Below are 19,027 nucleotides of genomic sequence, written 5' to 3' on the forward strand. Positions count from 1 at the left end.
GCGGAGGCAACCAGAGACATCCTTATTTTGGGAATGTCGAGGGCTTTGTCATTTTAGAAACGGAGATTAGAAACTCCTAATTCTGAGAAAAGCCTGAGGAGGGGAAACGTTACCACACATTTCCCACATTCTGGGATATAAATATCTTTTATATGGGAGAACAAATCCATTTATTAGACAACAGTTTGACAATTTAAAGTAGAAAAAAATGGATCAAATCAATCTATCAGTATTTCATCTTTATATGTAAACTGTGTAACAATGAAAGATCAACCTCCTACAGATCATATAAGGAGAATATTAGCTGTGTTTAGCGTTGAGTTAGCGGACTTCAACCAACCCAATACTTGCCTTTCACCTTTATTGTGTCACGGTTCGGCGTTGCTGCTCTGCTGTGCTGGGGTGTGGCAGGAGGAGGGGCCAGACTGGTGGGCGGAGTCTCGTCTCTACACCTGTCCCTCATATCGCCGCCTGGACTTGATCAGTCTCATTACCCTGAGGCTTTTTAAGACTCTCTTTTTGTTCTTTACCAGGTTGTTTGTACTCGTGCCTTTGTGGCTAAGTTTTGGAATTCTTGAGTCTTCTAGTGTTTCCTGGATTTTTTTGCGTTTCCAGAATAAAATATGGAGGGAAACTTCACCACCGATGTCCTGCAGGTCCTAATCCTGTTCCTGACAGACTGCCCTAGCATGAATGAACCCGAAAGAAGGCTGAAGGGAACTCTCCAGAGTCCATGTTTGTTTGGACGTTCAGAGCTGCGTAGAAACATGGACAAGCAACACGACAGACATGCCTTTCTAACTGGGAATAGTACGTGTGATGTTAGCTATGCTAATGATGCTGACGGGCGTCCAAAATTGTGGTTTCATCTCTCAAATGACCAAATTATCCAAAGCCGCATCATATTTTACTTGGGTTTTATTGATGGATTCATGAATGTTTCCTTCATCTGTTTGATAAGTCTGTCATCTATACTTTTGGATTTTGATAGATTTTTACCACACAAACACAATGTTTTTCCCAACATTAACTGGACGTCACATTTGTATTTGACAAAAAGGCCAGTACGTATTTTCTGATTTCCATGTGAGTACAGGAAAGATGCTGTTATGTTATTGATCTCTCTCTAAATCCTTCTTTAAACTGCATGTCAATGTGGATCGGTTCCACCTTACAAAATCTGTAATGCTTGAATGAAAAATGTGAAGTAAAATGAGATTCAAAAAATGTAAAAAAAAAATATGCATGTTTTATTTTATTTTTTTTAACCATCTAAATCATCTTAATTGTTTGTTTTGAATTGAGCATTTAAAGGTGAAGGAACACAGTGTTGATTCATCTTGGGGAACGATGTCTGGATGAAAAATAGAAGGACCAACAAGTTAAACCTAGATCGTTCATCTGCGTTTTGGAGTTTTGCTGTTCAAATCCATCGGCTTCACCAGTGCAGCTAAAATCTTCTCACATGGCGACACCTGGTGGAAAGTCTTCATGATCTCAAGGCAGAGATCATGCGTTCCTTTTAACATTTGGGCATCTTCACTTTTAAACGGCTTCTAATAATAAAAAGAATTCAATACATGACACATGTAATTAAGAAGGAGTGTAATTGCAAATAAAAAGGACAGAAATAAGACTGAAAAAACCTTTCTGACAAATGATCTGAACTCTATTAAGATCTATTTAGGTCGTTCCTAAGAGATCAAAGTCTGCTGATAAAAACAATGGCAATGAGGAAAAAAAACAACTTTATTACTTCCTCTACAGTCAAGAATTAAATACTTGAATGTAAATTTCTGTTATGGCTCAAACTGATAAAATGCAGTTAATCCTGTTTGATTTTTAACAATGATCTGGGGGATCAGCATATTCATGTTATCAAACTGACTTTGAATGTTAATGTATGATGTTGAATGCACCAGTTGCTGCTGTGTTAATTTATAGTCAGTGTCTTGGAATACTTGAGCTCACTGAGCCTGAGCCCCCTGGTTCTTCCTCTCCTGCCACATCTTCTTCCTCAGCTCCAGCTCAGCGTTGGTGAATGAAGCCGGACCCCAGTTTGTGATCCTCTGGGGTTCTTTAAGTCCTGTAGGACCCGGGTGAGAGAGAAGGGGGGGAAACTTCTAAGCAAAGACAGATAAACCAGTCGCAATTCATTTCAGTCCGCTGCTACCCGAGCACAGTAAAGCGTTCAATGACCAAAATAAATCATTATCATAATGAAATCATAAAATGTGTTATTCACTAATAAATTTTATTTACTAGTGAAATCAAGTACTGAAGTTGGTTCATTTCAGTTCATCCCAAAAGTGCTGCAGGAAGTCACTACTCTATTCAGACCAGGCGAGGGCATCCACAAAGCTACAAATGTTGCTTTGTAATGAAATGTAAAAATTATTTGCACATTTACTTGAGTAGTTTTGTTGAATGAAAATGTAAGCATTCACCTGCCTCCAACACGCCGCTGGCAAAATCTAGATGATGTTTCCCTCACTGGAGTTTCACAGATGTCCATTTCTCCCAAATTTTTGTTTCTTTATAGGAGTGTGTTAATTTAATATGTTTATTTGTGCTTTTTTTAGATCACGGCAGCAGAGCTTTTGCAGAAAAAAAGTCATCATAAAATTCATTCTGAACAAACCTTGTATGTTGAAAATCGTCACAAAAATCTCCATATTGACCTCTAGCCAATCTTAAGAGCTTAAATGTTATTTAAATGGTTTTAAATTCCTGAAATGGAACCAAATACATTTTTTAAATCCCTTGTGTGTATTTTGACAACCTGGTCCACAGACGTTTGGCTCAAATATTCCAATATAAAGATGCTTCTATAAATCATTCGTAGAACTTGACAATATAAGTCAAATCCAATCAAGAAGTCTCATTGTCATATTTAGGTTTTTACACGGTGATCATATACTATAGGTGTAATTGTTAATGTATCCACGATTACCAATGACTTCTCTACCTGGCTGGATGAGACGCACAAGCCCCTCATGTTTGGCCACCTTGTCCTTCCAAGTCTTTGTCATCTTTGCTGCTCTTTCAAGCTTCTGGGACACCTCCTAAAAGATTCAGAGGACATCAGGAAAAAGAGACAAAACCCAATCAAAGAAGACCAGATGTCAACAGAGAGGGGGGAAACGGATAGATGGAATGAAGGACAACATAAAGGTAACGGCCTCACAGATGATTTCTGAAGACATTCTTTGCTTGTGTTTCAGATCAGTCACGCTGCTCGGGGGGGGGGGGGGGGGGGGCTGACCTTGTACTGCTCCAGCGCTCCGTGCCGCTCCCTCTCCAGTCTCTCCAGCTGGATCATGGCTGCTTGCAGGGCTCTGTCTTTGGCCAGCCGCTCCGCCACCAGCTCCTTCTTCTCTGCCTCGGTGTGCAACAGCGCCCTCTGCTGCTGCAAGTGGATCTGCTCCAGTTCCCCCCTCTTCTCTGCCTCCTCCTTCAAAAGCCTGAGATGGTAACGGGAGTGTGTTTCAAAATACATTTAAGATGCTTTTTAAATTTTAATTTTAACCTGCACCTGTTCAACTGATTTGTATTTTATATTACTAGTCACATTACTTGATATCACTGTGTTTGCTATCCAGTGTGTGTGTGTGTGTGTGTGTGTGTGTGTGTGTGTGTGTGTGTGTGTGTGTGTGGTTGTGTGTGTCTGAGACCTGGCCTGCAGGTTGCGCATGGCCTCCTGGTCCTGCTTGGCCTGCCTCTCGTCCTCTAAGGCTTCCTCCAGCTGGCGGTACATGTGCTCCAGCGTCTGGATGCGCTGCAGGTGAAGCTCCAGCTCACTGGACTTCTGAGCCACCTCCTCCTCCATCTGCTGACGCACCTGCACCAGCAAGCACACACACAAACAGACACACGCCAGTTCAACAAAGATCTACAAATTAACATCACATTTTTTACTGAATTGGAACATTTGCTGTACTTTAGCTTCATCAATCACCACTTATATAGTGCTGATATTATTCCATAACCTGGACAAAGTTTTCTACTATTTACAGCAGGGGTGTCAAAGTCATTTTCGCCGTGGGTCACATAGGCATAATGTCTGTCCTCAAAGGGCCAGATGTAACTTATAAATGTAACTATATGTTATTTAAAATTAAGGTAACTACTCCTTAATGTTAAAAAGCTCTGAATTCATTACTTATTTAAGTTCCAAAAAAATATGTTTTGCTTGTTGCTATGTTTTAAAATAAATCCTTTTACTTTGTCAGGTTGTGAAACCCACAAAACTCCATCAAATCAAGGATCAAACTATTCGAATGAATAAAGAAAAATAACATCAAACACAGGTTAGGACATTAGCTTCTTTCAAAATGTGCTTCATTACTGCATTGTGGGAAATGTAGTTTTTTTTTACCTATTTATTTTTAGACACTCTGACCTTTTATGCTCTCGCGGGCTACAGAAAATGATGTGGTGGGCCACATTTGGCCCCCGGGCCTTGAATTTGACACATGTCATTTACAGAGTGCTGTTTAGGATGTTTGGTGCAGCAGGAGTCCCACATCCTCAATAAAAGCCTGAAAGGCTCAGAAAATATTTACAAAAAATTGTTCCACATTTGACACTTGCATAGTCGCATTAGTCAGTTGTCGTGCTTTACCCTGAGACAAAATGTGACTCAGAATCATGGAATATATAACTATTTTAAGCTTCCTGAAAGGACAGAGCTTCAGATGGGTGAAGGTTTAAGTTGTAGGAAAACACTGTACAATACATCAGCATATGGCATAGCTTTCAATCTTTTATAACGTTATAAAGGACAGTTAGTTCTGGTAATTTAATGTGTAAAATGAATCCGGTACGACAGTATTTTCCAGATATAGTGAACACAACATGGTTTGGGATGCATTCAAAGACAGTCCGACAAACGACCACCCTGAATACTCTATCCCTTCTGTCATTTTAGGTCGGGATGATGAAAATGTACGTAGAATGACCCGACTTATTTCATCAGGTTGATGACTTTTCTTCTGAACTTGTGACATGACAATGTGTCACCACATACAGTAAGCTGCATCAGCCCACTTGATCAGGACTAAGAACTAAGGTTATGGGCTCACTGGCAGCCGTTACCATTTTCTCTCTCTCCAGGTCCAGTCTGTAGCGATCCTGTAGGTCTGTCTGAGTCTTCTTCCTCTTGTGCTCCTCTGTCGCCGCTTTTGCTGCAGCTTCTTCCATTTTCTGTGAAAACAAGAGTTATTCCCTCCATGCATGAGCTGAGAGCTGAGGGAAAACCCTTGAAGAACCCTACAGAGAGGAACCTGTGGTCCAACACGAGATTCTAAGTCAAATCATGAAGAATAAAAGTCAAGTTGTTTATCTGTCCTTGATAATATTCATGCATAAATAATAGAAAACTGAAGGACATGAAATGAGATGTTATCATGAAAACTATACTTGTGTCTAAAAGAATTCAATAGATGAAAGTGTTTTGACGTTGATCGGCGCAAAAAGAGAAGTGAGAAACCATCACTGATGTGCTGCAGAGTTTAAATGCCAGAGTTCATATACTGTACTTGTCCTTCCAGACACTGCAGGTGTTTCTGACTTATATATAAAACTGTTTGCATATTGGGTTTTGCTTCCATTTTTGCTGTTCTGCTCCATCATGTGTTTAATCATTTGTCTGTTTGGGTTATTTTAAGCCAAACTATGAGAAAAACATCCAACATAGCAGACGAGTGAGGATGTGTCTTAGACAAAAGTAGATTACTCAGGTTACAAAATCATTCTTTAAAAGTTCGATCACAGTTACAAATGATTTGTTATCTTCTGTTTTGTTTTGTTTTTTCTTAAACAGAAGCTCTAATATTTCTACCTGATTTGAAATTCATACTAATAAGATGGATTTGTGTTCTGGCACACCTTTAGGATTATCCTAAACATCTACGGGCTTAAAATAGGGACAGAGAGTGAACACAAATAAAAAAGAAAGCTGAAACTCTCCAATGATTCAGAGGACAAAAAAACCCAAACATTTCCGCAACACATTTTTCACAAAAAATTATTGTAAAAATAACAAAAAAGAGAAAAAAAAACTGGTGAAAATCGGTCCTACATAATCAAAAGTAGGTTCTTATAACAATGAAAATTGTTTATTATTTAACATGTCTACTGAAAACAACATGACGGTATGATAGCCTCCCTCTCAGTCTGCTTTTACGTTTAGTGTTGACCGTGGACCAGTACCTTCCTCATGGCCTCCAGCTCTCTCTGTTTGTTCTCATTGGCTGCCTGGAGCCGCCTCATCCTCTGTGCCAGGTCCTCCTCCTCGGCCCGCTGTCTCTGCCTCAGCGCCTTACGCCTCAGCCGGGCCTCGCGGTGAGGAGGCAGCAGGCCCAGCCTCAGCAGCTGGATGCACGACTGAACGGCTGACGCAAAATACACAACGAGGTATCCGTTACCAAAACGGTTCTTACTCTTCTGAGTCAGAGACTACAAGCTAAGACTATTCAACTAAAAACCTCATTTTTGTCCAAGCGTGAAATCCACAACGTCACCACTGGTGGTGTGTTTCAGTGAACAGAAAAGCCTGAGTATTTATATTGTTGCAAAGGAAATGTAAAAACCTGTATATAAAAGCTTTTGGCCTTGACGAGGCAGCAAAGTATACACATGCAAGGCTTCTTGTTAAAATTACAATTTTGTTTTGTTTTGTTTTTTATACAATTATTATTGTATAAAATTATAAAATTAATTATGCATATTGTTTAAACAAGTTTGGCGTGCCGGATTACAAGGCCTGAAGGGTTGTATATGGCCCCTGGGCCATAGTTCGCCCATGTCTGATCTAGAAGCATTAAGTTACATCAACATTCACATGTAGATGAAGCCAATAAAAAGCAGTGAAGCACATCTCAGTACCTTGAATCCATTCCTGCTTTTTCTTCTTATCTGATGCACTGATCTCAAAGCTTTTATCAGCACACTTGATGATAAACAGGCATTTCTTCCCTTCTTTATCTGGTAGAGACTGCAGGACAAAACACACAAAATGTGGTGTATTGGTTTCTAATCATTTAAACAGGCTATAAATCAAATTTTGGACTAAATAATTAGTCTTTTGGGAAATATGGAATATAATTTATGAATAATAACTTGCTGTGACGTATGACCATAAAACCCTGAATATGTCCAATTAGACCAAACAGTCATACAGAGTCTGGTGCATTAGAAATAAGTGAAATCACACAGCTGGACCTCCACACAACAGCCCTGGTCCAGAATGATGTCGCCTTTCTTCTCCTTCAGATCCTCACAGATGTAGTAGGAGAGTGAGGAAGGCCGCAGGACAAACCAGCGCTCAGTCCAGTTCTTCCTTTTGTGACCCTTCTTCATCATGTAGCACTTAAAAAAATTTTTAAAAATTAAGTTTGGGGGTACAGTTATGTATTTTGTCACATTTTACACGACTTTCATCCATGTGAAAACATCATAAGTAGCTGCTTTTAACCTGTAAATCAATATGAGGATTAAGTGATGTTTTTAGCCCTCAGTGCTGTCTGCAAGGTTTAGCAGGCTACAGACAAAATGTATGTCTGTAGCTCATAAAGTGTGGGTTGGTGTAGATGTGGGTGGAAGGTGGGATTCCTGTTTGGACAGACGGATCAGTGTCCCATCTCACCTGCTTGAGAACATCCAGTATGAGCTCCTGGAAGACTTCATTGATGCTCATGGACAGGGCCTGGTGGTTTATGGGCTTGAAGTAGCCCATCCCCAGCAGCTCCATTAGCTCCCAGGCTGTCAGGAAGCGCTTTGTGTTCAGCTGCAGCTTGTAATCCGCAAACTTCCCCCCGCTCCATCCACTCCCCATGGCCTCCATCAGCTTACGCAGAAAGTACTCAGTCTAAGGAGACGGATAAAGGTGGGCTTCAAACCAAGACCAGCAGGAGGAAGTTTACAGCTGTCTCAACTCAAGATGATGTTTTTGTTTGTTTGAACATAAGTTTTCACCTCTACAGAGTATCATCAAGTCATTCAATTCTTTAGTTTGCTTGCTAGTTTTAAAAAAACAACAAAGAAACTGCAGGTCATGATGTTCTCACCTCTTCAGTGATGATGACTAGTGGGTATTTGTCTTCTGACAGAAAGTTGAATATACACCAGACTTTGAAAGCATCATCGTCTGAGATGAGTAGATGTTTAGTGCAGATATTTTTCTTATAGCACAGAGTCCAGCACATCTTGTTGAACTCCAGTACGTCAAACTCCTGCTGCACCTGGGAATGACGATAAAGCCTTCAGCCTGAGTCAAAGTCAAACTGGTCAGCACCAGTGAGCACAGTGTGTTTACAAATGGTAAGCAGGAGACTCTTGTTTGTCTCCTTTCAAAACCTTCAGTCTGCAGGATGTGAGGTACAAACATGATGTCATTGAATGCCTCATTTTTATTCAAGTCAGAGCCTTCAAGAGAAAGGAGAGGGAAAAAAGCTTCCAGTGGAAACGAGTAGAACTCTGGTGGTTTACTGACTGACATGAGAGCCGTTGTAATAACCGTTCAACAGATATGTTTTCAGTGCAAAGAAGGACAAATGTAAATGTTTTTTTATTATTATCACTGAACAGTTAGCTGAAATAAAACTGGTTATTTCTCGGGGTGAAGCTGTTGTAGTGATTTCCTGTTTCACAGAATACACCAGATCATGGTTAGTCATCTGTGTCCGAGAAGATTTGAATTTTGCATACATCCGTTCCTGAATCCTAAATTGTTGTTTTGTTATTACAGCGGTGCGTCTGTTGTATTTCAGCACCTTCATGCCCACCTTGTCAAGAATGAACCTGTTGAGGTAGGGCATGTAGCCCTGGTCAGATAACGGCCCTTTGTCGTCATCTTTGAAGTGTTCCTCCAGGGCCACGGGGTCATGAGGGATCTTCAGCACCGTGCAGAGGTTGTGAGACAGAACCTGAGAGGCATCGTGAGAGCGTGGAACAAAAGACACCGTCAGCATGAAGCCATCCGTCATCCATCCATCCATCCATCATCCATCCATCATCCATCCATCCATCCATCATCCATCCAGTTTTGCCATGTTAATTGAGGAGAAAACACTTTTAACTGTTTAATTTTAAAATAATAAATACATATTTAGAAAGACAGATTTTTGTTGTTAATCTGACCACCCTGTAGTCTTTGAGATGCACAAGCAAAAAAAACAACAACAACAACAACAACAACAACAACCACACACACACACACACACACACACACACACACACACACACACACACACACACACACACACACACACACGACTCAAACAAAGTATCCCATGATGCAAAACAGTGAAACACAACCTGGCTCTGGGTTTTGCTCCAGTAAACTCTCATTTCACTCGTTTCTTTACTTATTCGCCAACAACAGATGCTGTTGTTGTTGTTGTTGTTGTTGTTGTTGTTGTTGTTGTTGCTGCTGCTGCTGTTCTACACATTTACATATTCTTCCTTTTAAAACTCTCAGTGCTGAGCTTACATAATTACATAATAACTACACCAATCCATCACTGTTAAAAATTAGAACACACAAGAAAGGTTCAGTCGTGTCTTTAACGTTGGTTTAAATGAAAGTGATATTTATGATGATTAATTTATGTTAAACTCTGTGACGTCACCCGTTCATTTAACGCTCCAGTGCTGAATGAAGCACAGCGAGTCTGAACTTCTGGTTTTTTAATCCTGGGCGGATAAAACACAACACAGTAGAACAGTACCGTACCTTTAGCTGAGATTTGGAAACTTTTCCACTGTGATCCACATCCAGGGCTGTGAAGGCGTGCCAGATTGGCTTCAGGAGCTCCTCTCGGTGCCACATCCTGTGTGTCTGCTCGGATTCTGTCCCTCTGACGGCCGCAGCGACACTTCAGCGCGTCTGTCAAACACGGGTGGCGCTGCAGGGACTGCAGCGAGGACAGCGCCCCTAGTGTTCACAACACAACACAACACAACACAACACAACACAACACAACACAACACAACACAACACAACACAACACAACACAACACAACACAACACAACACAACAAACTAAACAAAAAAAACTAAACTAAACTAAAACAAAACGAACTAAACTAAACTAAACTAAAATAACTAAACTCACCAGTTTCAGACACTACCGCTCATTTCCATGTGAAGTTGTATTTGATTGGGTCATGTAATAAAACCCCATCTACCTGCGTTTGTTTGACGTCACCAGACTTGGTTTAAGAATGACCGATCAGAAATAACCTTTAATGAAGTCATCTCTTTTTGGGTGATGTCTATATATTTTATATTTTATATATTATATGTTTTCAGACTGGAAAGTGTTTTCACAGTAAATCACATTGTTTATTTTTTGCACATGACCGGTTATGTATTTAAATATATTTCCATAATTATATAATATTTTACAGGACAAATTTGTAATTCTGAAGGGAATATCTAAATTTAGCTTCATGTATGGAGCAGACACTTAAATGAACACACATAAAACAAAGACATTGATAGGACAATGATCATGATGCTTGTAGTTACTGTAGGTGTTACAGGAATGTCATCCCAATGTAATTTGCACTACGTAACACTGACTGGCAACAGCAATGGGAAGAGATATGGAAAAGAAATGTATTCATCAGCTGGCAGAGTAAATAGTGCTTACAGCAAGAGATGGGATCTAAATGGGAAGACAAGTAACCATGACTAGAATGAGACTTGTTCATACTGGCAGCACATTGATGGGAAACATCCTACTGGACGGTGTCCATGTATCAAACAGTAAACCACAGACTCGGCTCATCTAGACAATGTAATGGGGAGAGAATGGATGTTTAAAGAACTGAGGGGGGTGGATCTCACAGAAATATCAGTGAAAGTATTCTGGGAACTCTAGTCTACAGAAAAGGAAGGGCTTCACTATCTGAAAGAATGATTAAAAAGGACAATATCCCTGATGATGTGACCTCATGAACCAGAAAATTGCAGCGATGCGACAAGTGGGATGCCATTTGCCAAAAACTACAAAGATGATTCCAAAGACCCTAGAACTGAATGCACAACTTTTGGTCCAAAGCATAAATGTAAACATCAATATTGAAAACAACAGATTCAAACTGGATATTTTAATCAAAATACACTCAAAAATATGGATTACAAAAAAAAGTGTGACTGTTTGTTTCCTCTGTGTTCCTGTTAATGTGGGATTTGAAGACAAAAAAGAACGTGGATGTGTTTGCCACGCAATCAATACAATTAAATAAAGATAGAAATTTAGTCAAGTAATTGACTAAAAAGCTATCATCAAACAACAAATGTGCAAAATCAGGTAAGAATTTGCACATATGTAGTAATAATGATAGAGGCAGAGGGAGACACCCTTACAATATGCGACAGGACAGAAAAAGTAAAACAGGAGACAGGGAGTGGAGCGAAGAAACATCCATCACTCAAATCAATATGGGGCTCTGCGCTTAACCAATAACCGCCTTATTTACGAACGCTCCACGTTATGGTCCAGTAGGTGGCGCTAATTCTTCCAACGATGGTTGTCACTCACTAACCAAACCCAAGAAGAAGAGGACGAAGAAGCAGAAGAAGAAGACCCGCTACACATTTGACGGTAGCACAAACCTTTAACAACAACTGAGCAGTACTGACGAAAGATAGTCGTTTCAGTCGTTAAAATGAAAGATGTTTCCGGATACCTCAAACATCAGCAGAGCAACAGCTCTACACCGGAGATGGCGGCAGAGTGGCACACGTTAGAGGAGTTCTACAACAAAAGGTAAAGTAAACCTAGCCAGCTAATGTTCTCGTGCTGCGCCGTCGCTAAGCTAGCTGGTGTTAGCTGTACCATTCATTTGAAATGGGCGCTGAGTCATTGACACAGCTAGCTTTAGCTGAAGTTTGACTGTTCTCCGCAAGCTTCTTAAATGTCAGAGTGAAACTACTTCAGACATTACACATAAACTACTTAACTTAGGATATAATAATGTGCCGAAGCGTTGAACCCATCATCACACAGTTAGGTGTGACGAAAAATGTTCTGCTAGTTGTGCTAGCAGGTCGCTAAAATAGATGCTGTGGATGTGTCGGTTCACCAGATGAATAGTTGGTTTTCTTTTAGAGCTATTCTCAACGTGCACATCTCTGTGGATGAGAATGTAGAAAAATATGCTTCGATCAGTAGTTCTATGAAACATCCAGCACAGCACTGCAACGTTAAAGGTGTTGCAAAGGTTTTATCAGCATTTATTTAGATTCAGAAGTGACTTTCTTCATCGTTACATCATTTAAATGAGGTGACATGTAATTAAATAATTTTTACTTATAATATAAAATTTAAAGACTTTTTATTTAATATCCCCGCCTAATATTTAGTATAGATTGAAAGTTTTGCGTCTTGATGGCTTATGGGCATGAATTTTTTAAATTTTGAGTTAGATCTTACAAAGTGGTGCTTACAGTTTATTTTCCAGTTTTCCCAATGTTGCCAGATAAACAAGGTGTCAGTGTCAATTTGACTGTGTTACGGATTGTAATTCTAAATTGGTGAAGGTATGGAATTCAAGTGAGGGGGTGAACATACTGTATGTGACAGTGGATACTCTTTTCTTCTTTGACAGATTGTGGCATCAGTTGACTCTGAAATTGACCGACTTTGTTAAAGATCCTTGCTTCAAAACAGGAGATGGCCTCATACAGGTGAGTGCAAGATCGATACACATTTATTGTGCAGCACAGAAATAGAGAGAATGAAATGATGATAAACGGCTGAAGCTAAAATTCCAACAATGAAAGGTTGTTTCAACATTTTGTTACATTATGTTTGTATGATGTTTGTTTGGTAGAATGGCTTAACTTGTTTTGTAACGTGAATATTTGATTTAGTTGTAAAATTTTGAACTACTTATGCATTGTACATAAAATGTCACTCTAAATGATGACCTAAACTGTAAATGTTGTCAATGTCCAAATACTATGAATGGCCACAAAAAAGAATTTGCTTCCAATTACGAATATGTAAATTGAAGACGGTATATTAATTTTCTATTTTTTTCCCTTAAAAGCTGTATGACAATTTCCTCAGTGACTTCGAGCACAGGTGAGATTTTTAAAAAAAAAAGAACACATAAAACTTCAGAATCTTGTGTTTGTCTGCCTGGTTCAATGCTAACCTGTTACTCATATTTCCTTATCAGAATCAACCCATTGTCCCTCATGGAGATCATACTGTATGTTGCCAGACAGATGCAAGGTAATAAAAATATCAAGGAAATACAGTACCTCTTAACTGGTTCCAGTAGACAAATTAATTTGTTTCCAGGCTAAACTGAAAATAACCATTCTAAGCTCTGTACTGTACTTTTACTTTTTCAATAATACATACTAATACATAATACATACTAATCTATTTTAAGCTTAGAAACAAATTTGATTTTTTACTGACGTACAGAAAAAAAATTGAAATTTACTAATACAATTTTGTAATTTTACCATCTGTCATGGATGCCTTATTTATGAACGGATGATAAAATAAAAACATTTTATAAGTTTATAAAAAAATACAGGAATTATTATTTATGAGGTCAGTGAAATTAACTACATTTGATTTTCATTTTTCCATCATTTATTCCAGTATTTTGTCTTTTTAGACGATGTATAAGCCGTGGTATACCCCTATTAAATTGTTTGTCAAAATGTGCTTGTTTCAAGATCCTAAAGATGCAATCACATTTCTTGAGAAAACCAAGGAAAAGGTAAGTTGACTGATTAATTGCAGACTTTTAATATTATAATCATTAGTTTGTAAGTTAAACGTGTTATCCATAACAGCATTTCTGTAGTGGAAAAAAAAGTTGTAAAATTATGTTTTTATTTAAACTTTTGTCTCCCTATTGGAAAAGAATCCACAAATTATTTCTGGAGCTTCATAATAACAGCATTGTAATAATCAGCTAAACAACTATAGATGACAGGGACTGAAAACAAAGAAGCAAATGAAATTACTCTGTACAGCACATATACTGGAGTATCTGGTACTCCTTTAGATCACTAACTGATTTGAAAAGACTTGCTATTAAACATCTTTCCAGTAATACAACTGTATCTTTCTATCATTGAGAGGGGACTACATTACAAATATTTGTCTGTATAAGACAAAACATATTTACTCCATCATAAAAAAATAGCATATTTATGATAGTAAAACTAAAATCAAAAGCTGAACAAGATAAGCATAACAAAAATATATTATTTTCAGTTTTTTAATTTTAGTTTGTTATTGGGGTTTTTTTGGTAGATTTGCTTGATAAACTCATGGTAAATTATGAAAAATGGCATTGTAGTTTTAACGGATAAAATCTCTTTCTGGATCAGGTAAAAAGCTGCGAGGAAGCCGTCATTCTCTGCAAGACATCTATTGGCAGACTCAAACTGGAAATCAGCGATCTTCCGGAGACAAAGGTAAAAGCTTTTACACTCACTCCCAGCGGCTGATGATCATTTGAATCACTCCTGGTCATCTGTGTTCATCTGGTTTCAGACTAAAAATAACAAAAAACATGAACAGATACAGTATGTCCATCTGAGTAGTCCATCTATGCTATTATTGAAGCTTTCAGGAGAAATTCTCAGTATAATCACCAATGTATGTCTATTCTCCTTCATAAAACATATTTTTAAATTGTGATGAGCCTGGAATGGTGTGTGAAAGCACAAAAAGACACTGAGGTCATTAATCATAGTTATTTGTGTGATGATTTTGTGTGTGTGGTGACTTTTTCAGGATCAAAATGTTCAGATGACTGCAGCAGCAGAAAGTAGCAGCTTGCTGTTCTGACCTAATTATGAAAATAGTGCACATAGCCACATGTTGTCTTTATGCCTTCCAGAAAATCATTGAAAATGTTGAGGAAATGTTGAATAACTTGCCCGGAGTGACATCAGTCCATGGCAGATTTTATGACCTCTCAAGCAAATATTATCGCATCATTGGGAACCACGCCGCCTACTACAAAGATGCTTTGCGCTACCTTGGGTGTGTGGACATCAAAGATCTCCCAGGTAATCAAAAATGCATGATGGGTTACGACTCTTACACCGTTACACACTGATCATACTGATGATTGATTGTTGTTTGGTCCACAGAGACAGAGAAGCAGGAGAGGGCATTCACACTGGGATTGGCTGGACTCTTAGGAGAAGGAGTTTATAATTTTGGAGAGCTGGTGGGATTTTCACTCAACTTGCATGGATCTTTATTTATTTTTTATTTTTTGGGGTCAGCTTTTCACTTGATGTCTTACATGTCTGCTGTTGTCTTTGCAGCTGATGCATCCAGTGCTTGAGTCCCTGAGGAATACTGACAAACAGTGGCTCATTGACACTCTATATGCTTTCAATGGAGGCAACGTGGAGAAATTCCAGAGCTTAAAGTCTTCATGGGGCCAACAGGTGATTGAGACATTACAGGCTGGAGGGATGATCTCTTATCAGCATGCAACGACTCAAAAGATGCTTCTCAGTGAAGTCAAGCTGACCACTTTGATTATATGATCATTTGGTTGACATGAGTGTTTATTTGTGTATTTGACAGGTTACCTTTTATACAAGAGCGGCGGCTTCTACGTGTAGCATAATATATAGATTTTAAAGTTGGATAACAACACAGAATTTAATATCTAGAACCTGGTCAGAGGGTTGTTACTTGCTGACTGTTCTGAGTTCTTTCTTGTTTGTAGCCTGATCTGGCAACACATGAACCTAAACTGATGCAGAAGATCCAGCTGCTGTGTGTGATGGAGGTAAGCCTCTAAAGGTGTTCGATGCAGTTAGTGTAAAATCAAGGCATTCTGTCTTTAGTCTATTCTGAATCCATATGGATGTTACTCTAACAATAAATTTTAGCCTTTGGGTTTAAAAACAGATTCTTCAGAAATCTTTTCACACACATGAACAACTTTGGCCTTGACCTTTTGTATTTATGTGTTTTGTAACTCAAATTCTCCTCTGTGTTCATGGAGCTCCACACAACATTTCTTGTCAACCCTCTTCTGGATTTCAGTTTTTTCTTAACTCTATTTCTGTGAGCGTGTGGTAACAAGCAGTTTGGAATACTATGACCCCATTGCCTCCTTTCCCTCGTACCCATTGTTTTTGGTAACAAACATTCACCTGGAACAATTACAGGAATTTACTTGCACTCATGTCAGTGTAAAAATGTTTTACCTTGACATTTCTCTTCATCTCCACCTACTGCCTCTGAAAAAGAATGTTTCAAATACAGAATCTGCGTGCATAAGAAAAGAAGTGTAGTAAATCTATGAAGAGGTAGTGCACGTAATTCACCTTCGCTTGTGCCTTTGTTTCATTCTCAAACCAGTCTGACAGTACGAAACTGAACAGAAACAACTGGAGTCAAATATGTATAATGAAAGACCAATTTAATGTAGCACAGCTCTACTGAGCTGCTCCCCATCTTGAGTTCAGGCGTCTCTGCATGCTGTGTTTGTGTGTCAATTTAGTAATCTGACTCTAAACAGAAGTCATGGACAGGATGTTAAATCACTAAAAATATTTCCTTTTCTTCTAGATGACATTCACTCGTCCTGCAAACCACCGGCAGCTCACCTTCACTGAGATCGCTCAGAGTGCCAAAATCCCTGTTAATGAGGTTTGTTGCCCATCAGTAAATGTCTAAATCTTTTCTATGATCACTTCTGAGTTTCTCTCTTGTTGTTTGTGTGGTGCGTTTGATGTGTCAAATTTTGTTAAGGAAATAAAGCGGTAGTTTCTCATGCTGTGTGTGTGTTTGTGTCCTGCAGGTGGAGCTGTTGGTGATGAAGGCTCTGTCTGTGGGCTTGATCAGAGGTAACATTGATGAGGTGGACAAGAAGGTGCAGATGACCTGGGTGCAGCCTCGCGTGCTGGACCTGCAGCAGGTTAGTCCGTTTGTTCATATCATCCAGGGACCCAAACACACCTTCAGCTGATCCCCAACCTGTATTAGAATTATTGGTCAATTTATCTGCTTTTTATGTAACCAGATCAAACAAAAACGTTTTAATTAGCTTAATGCTTCAGATCAAAAAACGTTTCCACACATAATGTACTGCAGTCTCAAAATTACCCCCCCCCCAACACCATACCTCATAAGACATATTTTTTAAAAATTGTGAGGAAGCAAAAAAGTATCACAAAATATTTTGAAAGGATCCTGGAGGTTCACAACAGGTGACAGCTTGATCAGACGGGCTGAGTCGGTGTGTTGAAGAAACAAAAGAAAAGAGCATTTTATCTGCAGACACAAAGTCTCAGAGGTGAAAGTTACCCCATTCATTTCTGGATTCCTGCTCACACATTTCCTGTTTCAGATTAAAGGGATGAAGGAGCGTTTGGACTTCTGGTGTGGCGACGTTAAGAACATGGCGATGCTGGTGGAGCAGCAGGCCCACGACATCCTCACCTGAACCAGTTTACCCTTGAAGGGAATCCTTAGTTCTTCAGAACTTGCTGTTTTCTTCTGTTGTATGTTTATTCTTCTGTTACCGTCGCTTTTTCTTTCTTAATAAAGAATCTCACTGTTGTATTTCCAGAAAGAACAGTTTGTTGTAACAATATTATCCACAACATTCAAACAGAAGGTTCTCTTTTTGAAACTTGATTAAAATGACCAGGAAAAACCATGTAATTTCCCTTTACGGGGATTAATAAAGTATTCTTCTTCTTCTAAAACAATGTTAACTCCTGAACACCAGATTTGTGTTTTATTTACTACTTGATTTCAGACCTGAATCACTAGTGTTTAAAAAGGGCAGCATGCGTCTAGTTTCAGATGCAATATGACGACTGTGTGGGTTGTAGTCATGCTTCCTTTACGTGTGTAAGTCCTACATCGGAGTGTTTCAGACTCAAGTCAGTGAGGAGGAGCAGTGGTAAATGTTGAGTAGACAGGAGCTCATTAAATTGTTGCGCGTCTTTCACTGAACTCTTAAGTTAAAATCATGTATTACAGAATTTACAGCATGGAAAGACACCTAACACCATAACAGTACTCATGTGGATTAGCCCATTTCAGAATAATCTGGATTATAATTATGGCTACAAATATTAATTCCTTTACAGATGGAGCTCAATTAAATCTTGTGAATCTTAAAAGTTTCCCATTGTGTGACAAAAATACCTTCACTTTCATTCAGTGGACAGAAAAAATGGTATGAAGGTTAGAGGTGAGCTGTTTCCTTAAAGTATCACCTCTGCTGTGGATTAAAGTCATTTTAAGATAACATTAAACGTAAAAAACAGCAACCTGTATACCATAATATAATTTTAAAAAATCCATACCATAACTGCATGCACATGCACCAAAATATTACATCTCTACTGAATCATTAAGATTTTAAACGAGTAAAAATAGTTCTTTCTGAACCCCAACGGCAGCTAAAAAATGAATAAATAAATGTGGATTCTCGTGCTTCCTTGCCTCCTGTGTGTGTGATGGAACTACAGTCAGCAGCCAGTCGCTCAGTTTAGCATGATGGCTTGAAATGAAGGGAGCAGCTGGTCTCTTCACAAATTAACACTTTGTTCAGAAACATAAAATCCATGTTTTTTAGTTTAAAAACAGGTTACCTATTGAACCATTTTGTGGTCTGTTTTTTTTTTAAATTTCCTTGCTTTATTGAGAGGCTTCAGTAAGTAAATATGCTCGTAGTATATGGTATACTGTATATCATATAAGCAAATTATAGTGATGTTTCTCATTGTAAATGTACTGTATTTAAAACAAAAGTTTGTAAATAGCAAAGCAATGAGAATATTTTTTTAATGAATAAACCTAATCACAAAGATTAAAAAGTATTAACCTGAGTAATGAAACAGCAAAACAATGTAATTATTTCACATTTTGAATTTTTATTTAAATGATATACTGTATCATAATAAATGTAATACCATAAATTCTGGAATGTGTTGTTAAACTTTATATTGATTATTTTATTTAACGTAATTCAGTAATTCAAACTCTTGTTGT

General features: G+C 38.5%; 2 protein-coding genes across 2 annotated transcripts; one reads left to right on the forward strand and one right to left on the reverse strand.

The window, feature by feature from the left end:
- Positions 1–1,588: 1,588 nt before the first annotated feature.
- On the reverse strand, positions 1,589–9,886 carry swap70a (switching B cell complex subunit SWAP70a). Its single transcript, XM_068322425.1, has 12 exons — positions 9,737–9,886; positions 8,787–8,927; positions 8,070–8,243; positions 7,649–7,870; positions 7,225–7,371; positions 6,889–6,997; positions 6,214–6,395; positions 5,098–5,205; positions 3,675–3,841; positions 3,266–3,464; positions 2,969–3,065; positions 1,589–2,086 (listed from the first exon to the last, which is right to left on the reverse strand). Exons 1-12 carry the CDS (start codon positions 9,830–9,832, stop codon positions 1,968–1,970), a joined length of 1,761 nt encoding a protein of 586 aa, XP_068178526.1. The 5' UTR covers positions 9,833–9,886; the 3' UTR covers positions 1,589–1,967.
- A 1,685-nt stretch (positions 9,887–11,571) lies between these two features.
- On the forward strand, positions 11,572–17,584 carry psmd13 (proteasome 26S subunit, non-ATPase 13). Its single transcript, XM_068313825.1, has 13 exons — positions 11,572–11,779; positions 12,621–12,699; positions 13,065–13,099; positions 13,197–13,252; positions 13,711–13,754; positions 14,374–14,460; positions 14,889–15,060; positions 15,145–15,224; positions 15,325–15,450; positions 15,738–15,800; positions 16,589–16,669; positions 16,821–16,937; positions 17,370–17,584. Exons 1-13 carry the CDS (start codon positions 11,679–11,681, stop codon positions 17,463–17,465), a joined length of 1,137 nt encoding a protein of 378 aa, XP_068169926.1. The 5' UTR covers positions 11,572–11,678; the 3' UTR covers positions 17,466–17,584.
- The last annotated feature ends 1,443 nt before the right edge of the window (positions 17,585–19,027 follow it).

Source organism: Antennarius striatus, chromosome 1, assembly GCF_040054535.1.
Source record: "Antennarius striatus isolate MH-2024 chromosome 1, ASM4005453v1, whole genome shotgun sequence".
Classification (NCBI taxonomy): Eukaryota; Metazoa; Chordata; class Actinopteri; order Lophiiformes; family Antennariidae; genus Antennarius; species Antennarius striatus.

Bases quoted from the DNA above. Each gene is read 5' to 3' on its own strand.
- psmd13 (XM_068313825.1), top strand. From the start codon at position 11,679: ATGAAAGATGTTTCCGGATACCTCAAACATCAGCAGAGCAACAGCTCT. The intron at 11,780-12,620 runs GTAAAGTAAACC...CTTCTTTGACAG, and splicing joins GAGGAGTTCTACAACAAAAG to ATTGTGGCATCAGTTGACTC. The intron at 13,100-13,196 runs GTGAGATTTTTA...TTTCCTTATCAG, and splicing joins CTCAGTGACTTCGAGCACAG to AATCAACCCATTGTCCCTCA.
- swap70a (XM_068322425.1), bottom strand. From the start codon at position 9,832: ATGTGGCACCGAGAGGAGCTCCTGAAGCCAATCTGGCACGCCTTCACA. The intron at 6,998-7,224 runs GTCCAGCTGTGT...TTTGTCCTGCAG, and splicing joins ACCAGGGCTGTTGTGTGGAG to TCTCTACCAGATAAAGAAGG. The intron at 6,396-6,888 runs GTACTGAGATGT...ATTTTGCGTCAG, and splicing joins AAAGCAGGAATGGATTCAAG to CCGTTCAGTCGTGCATCCAG.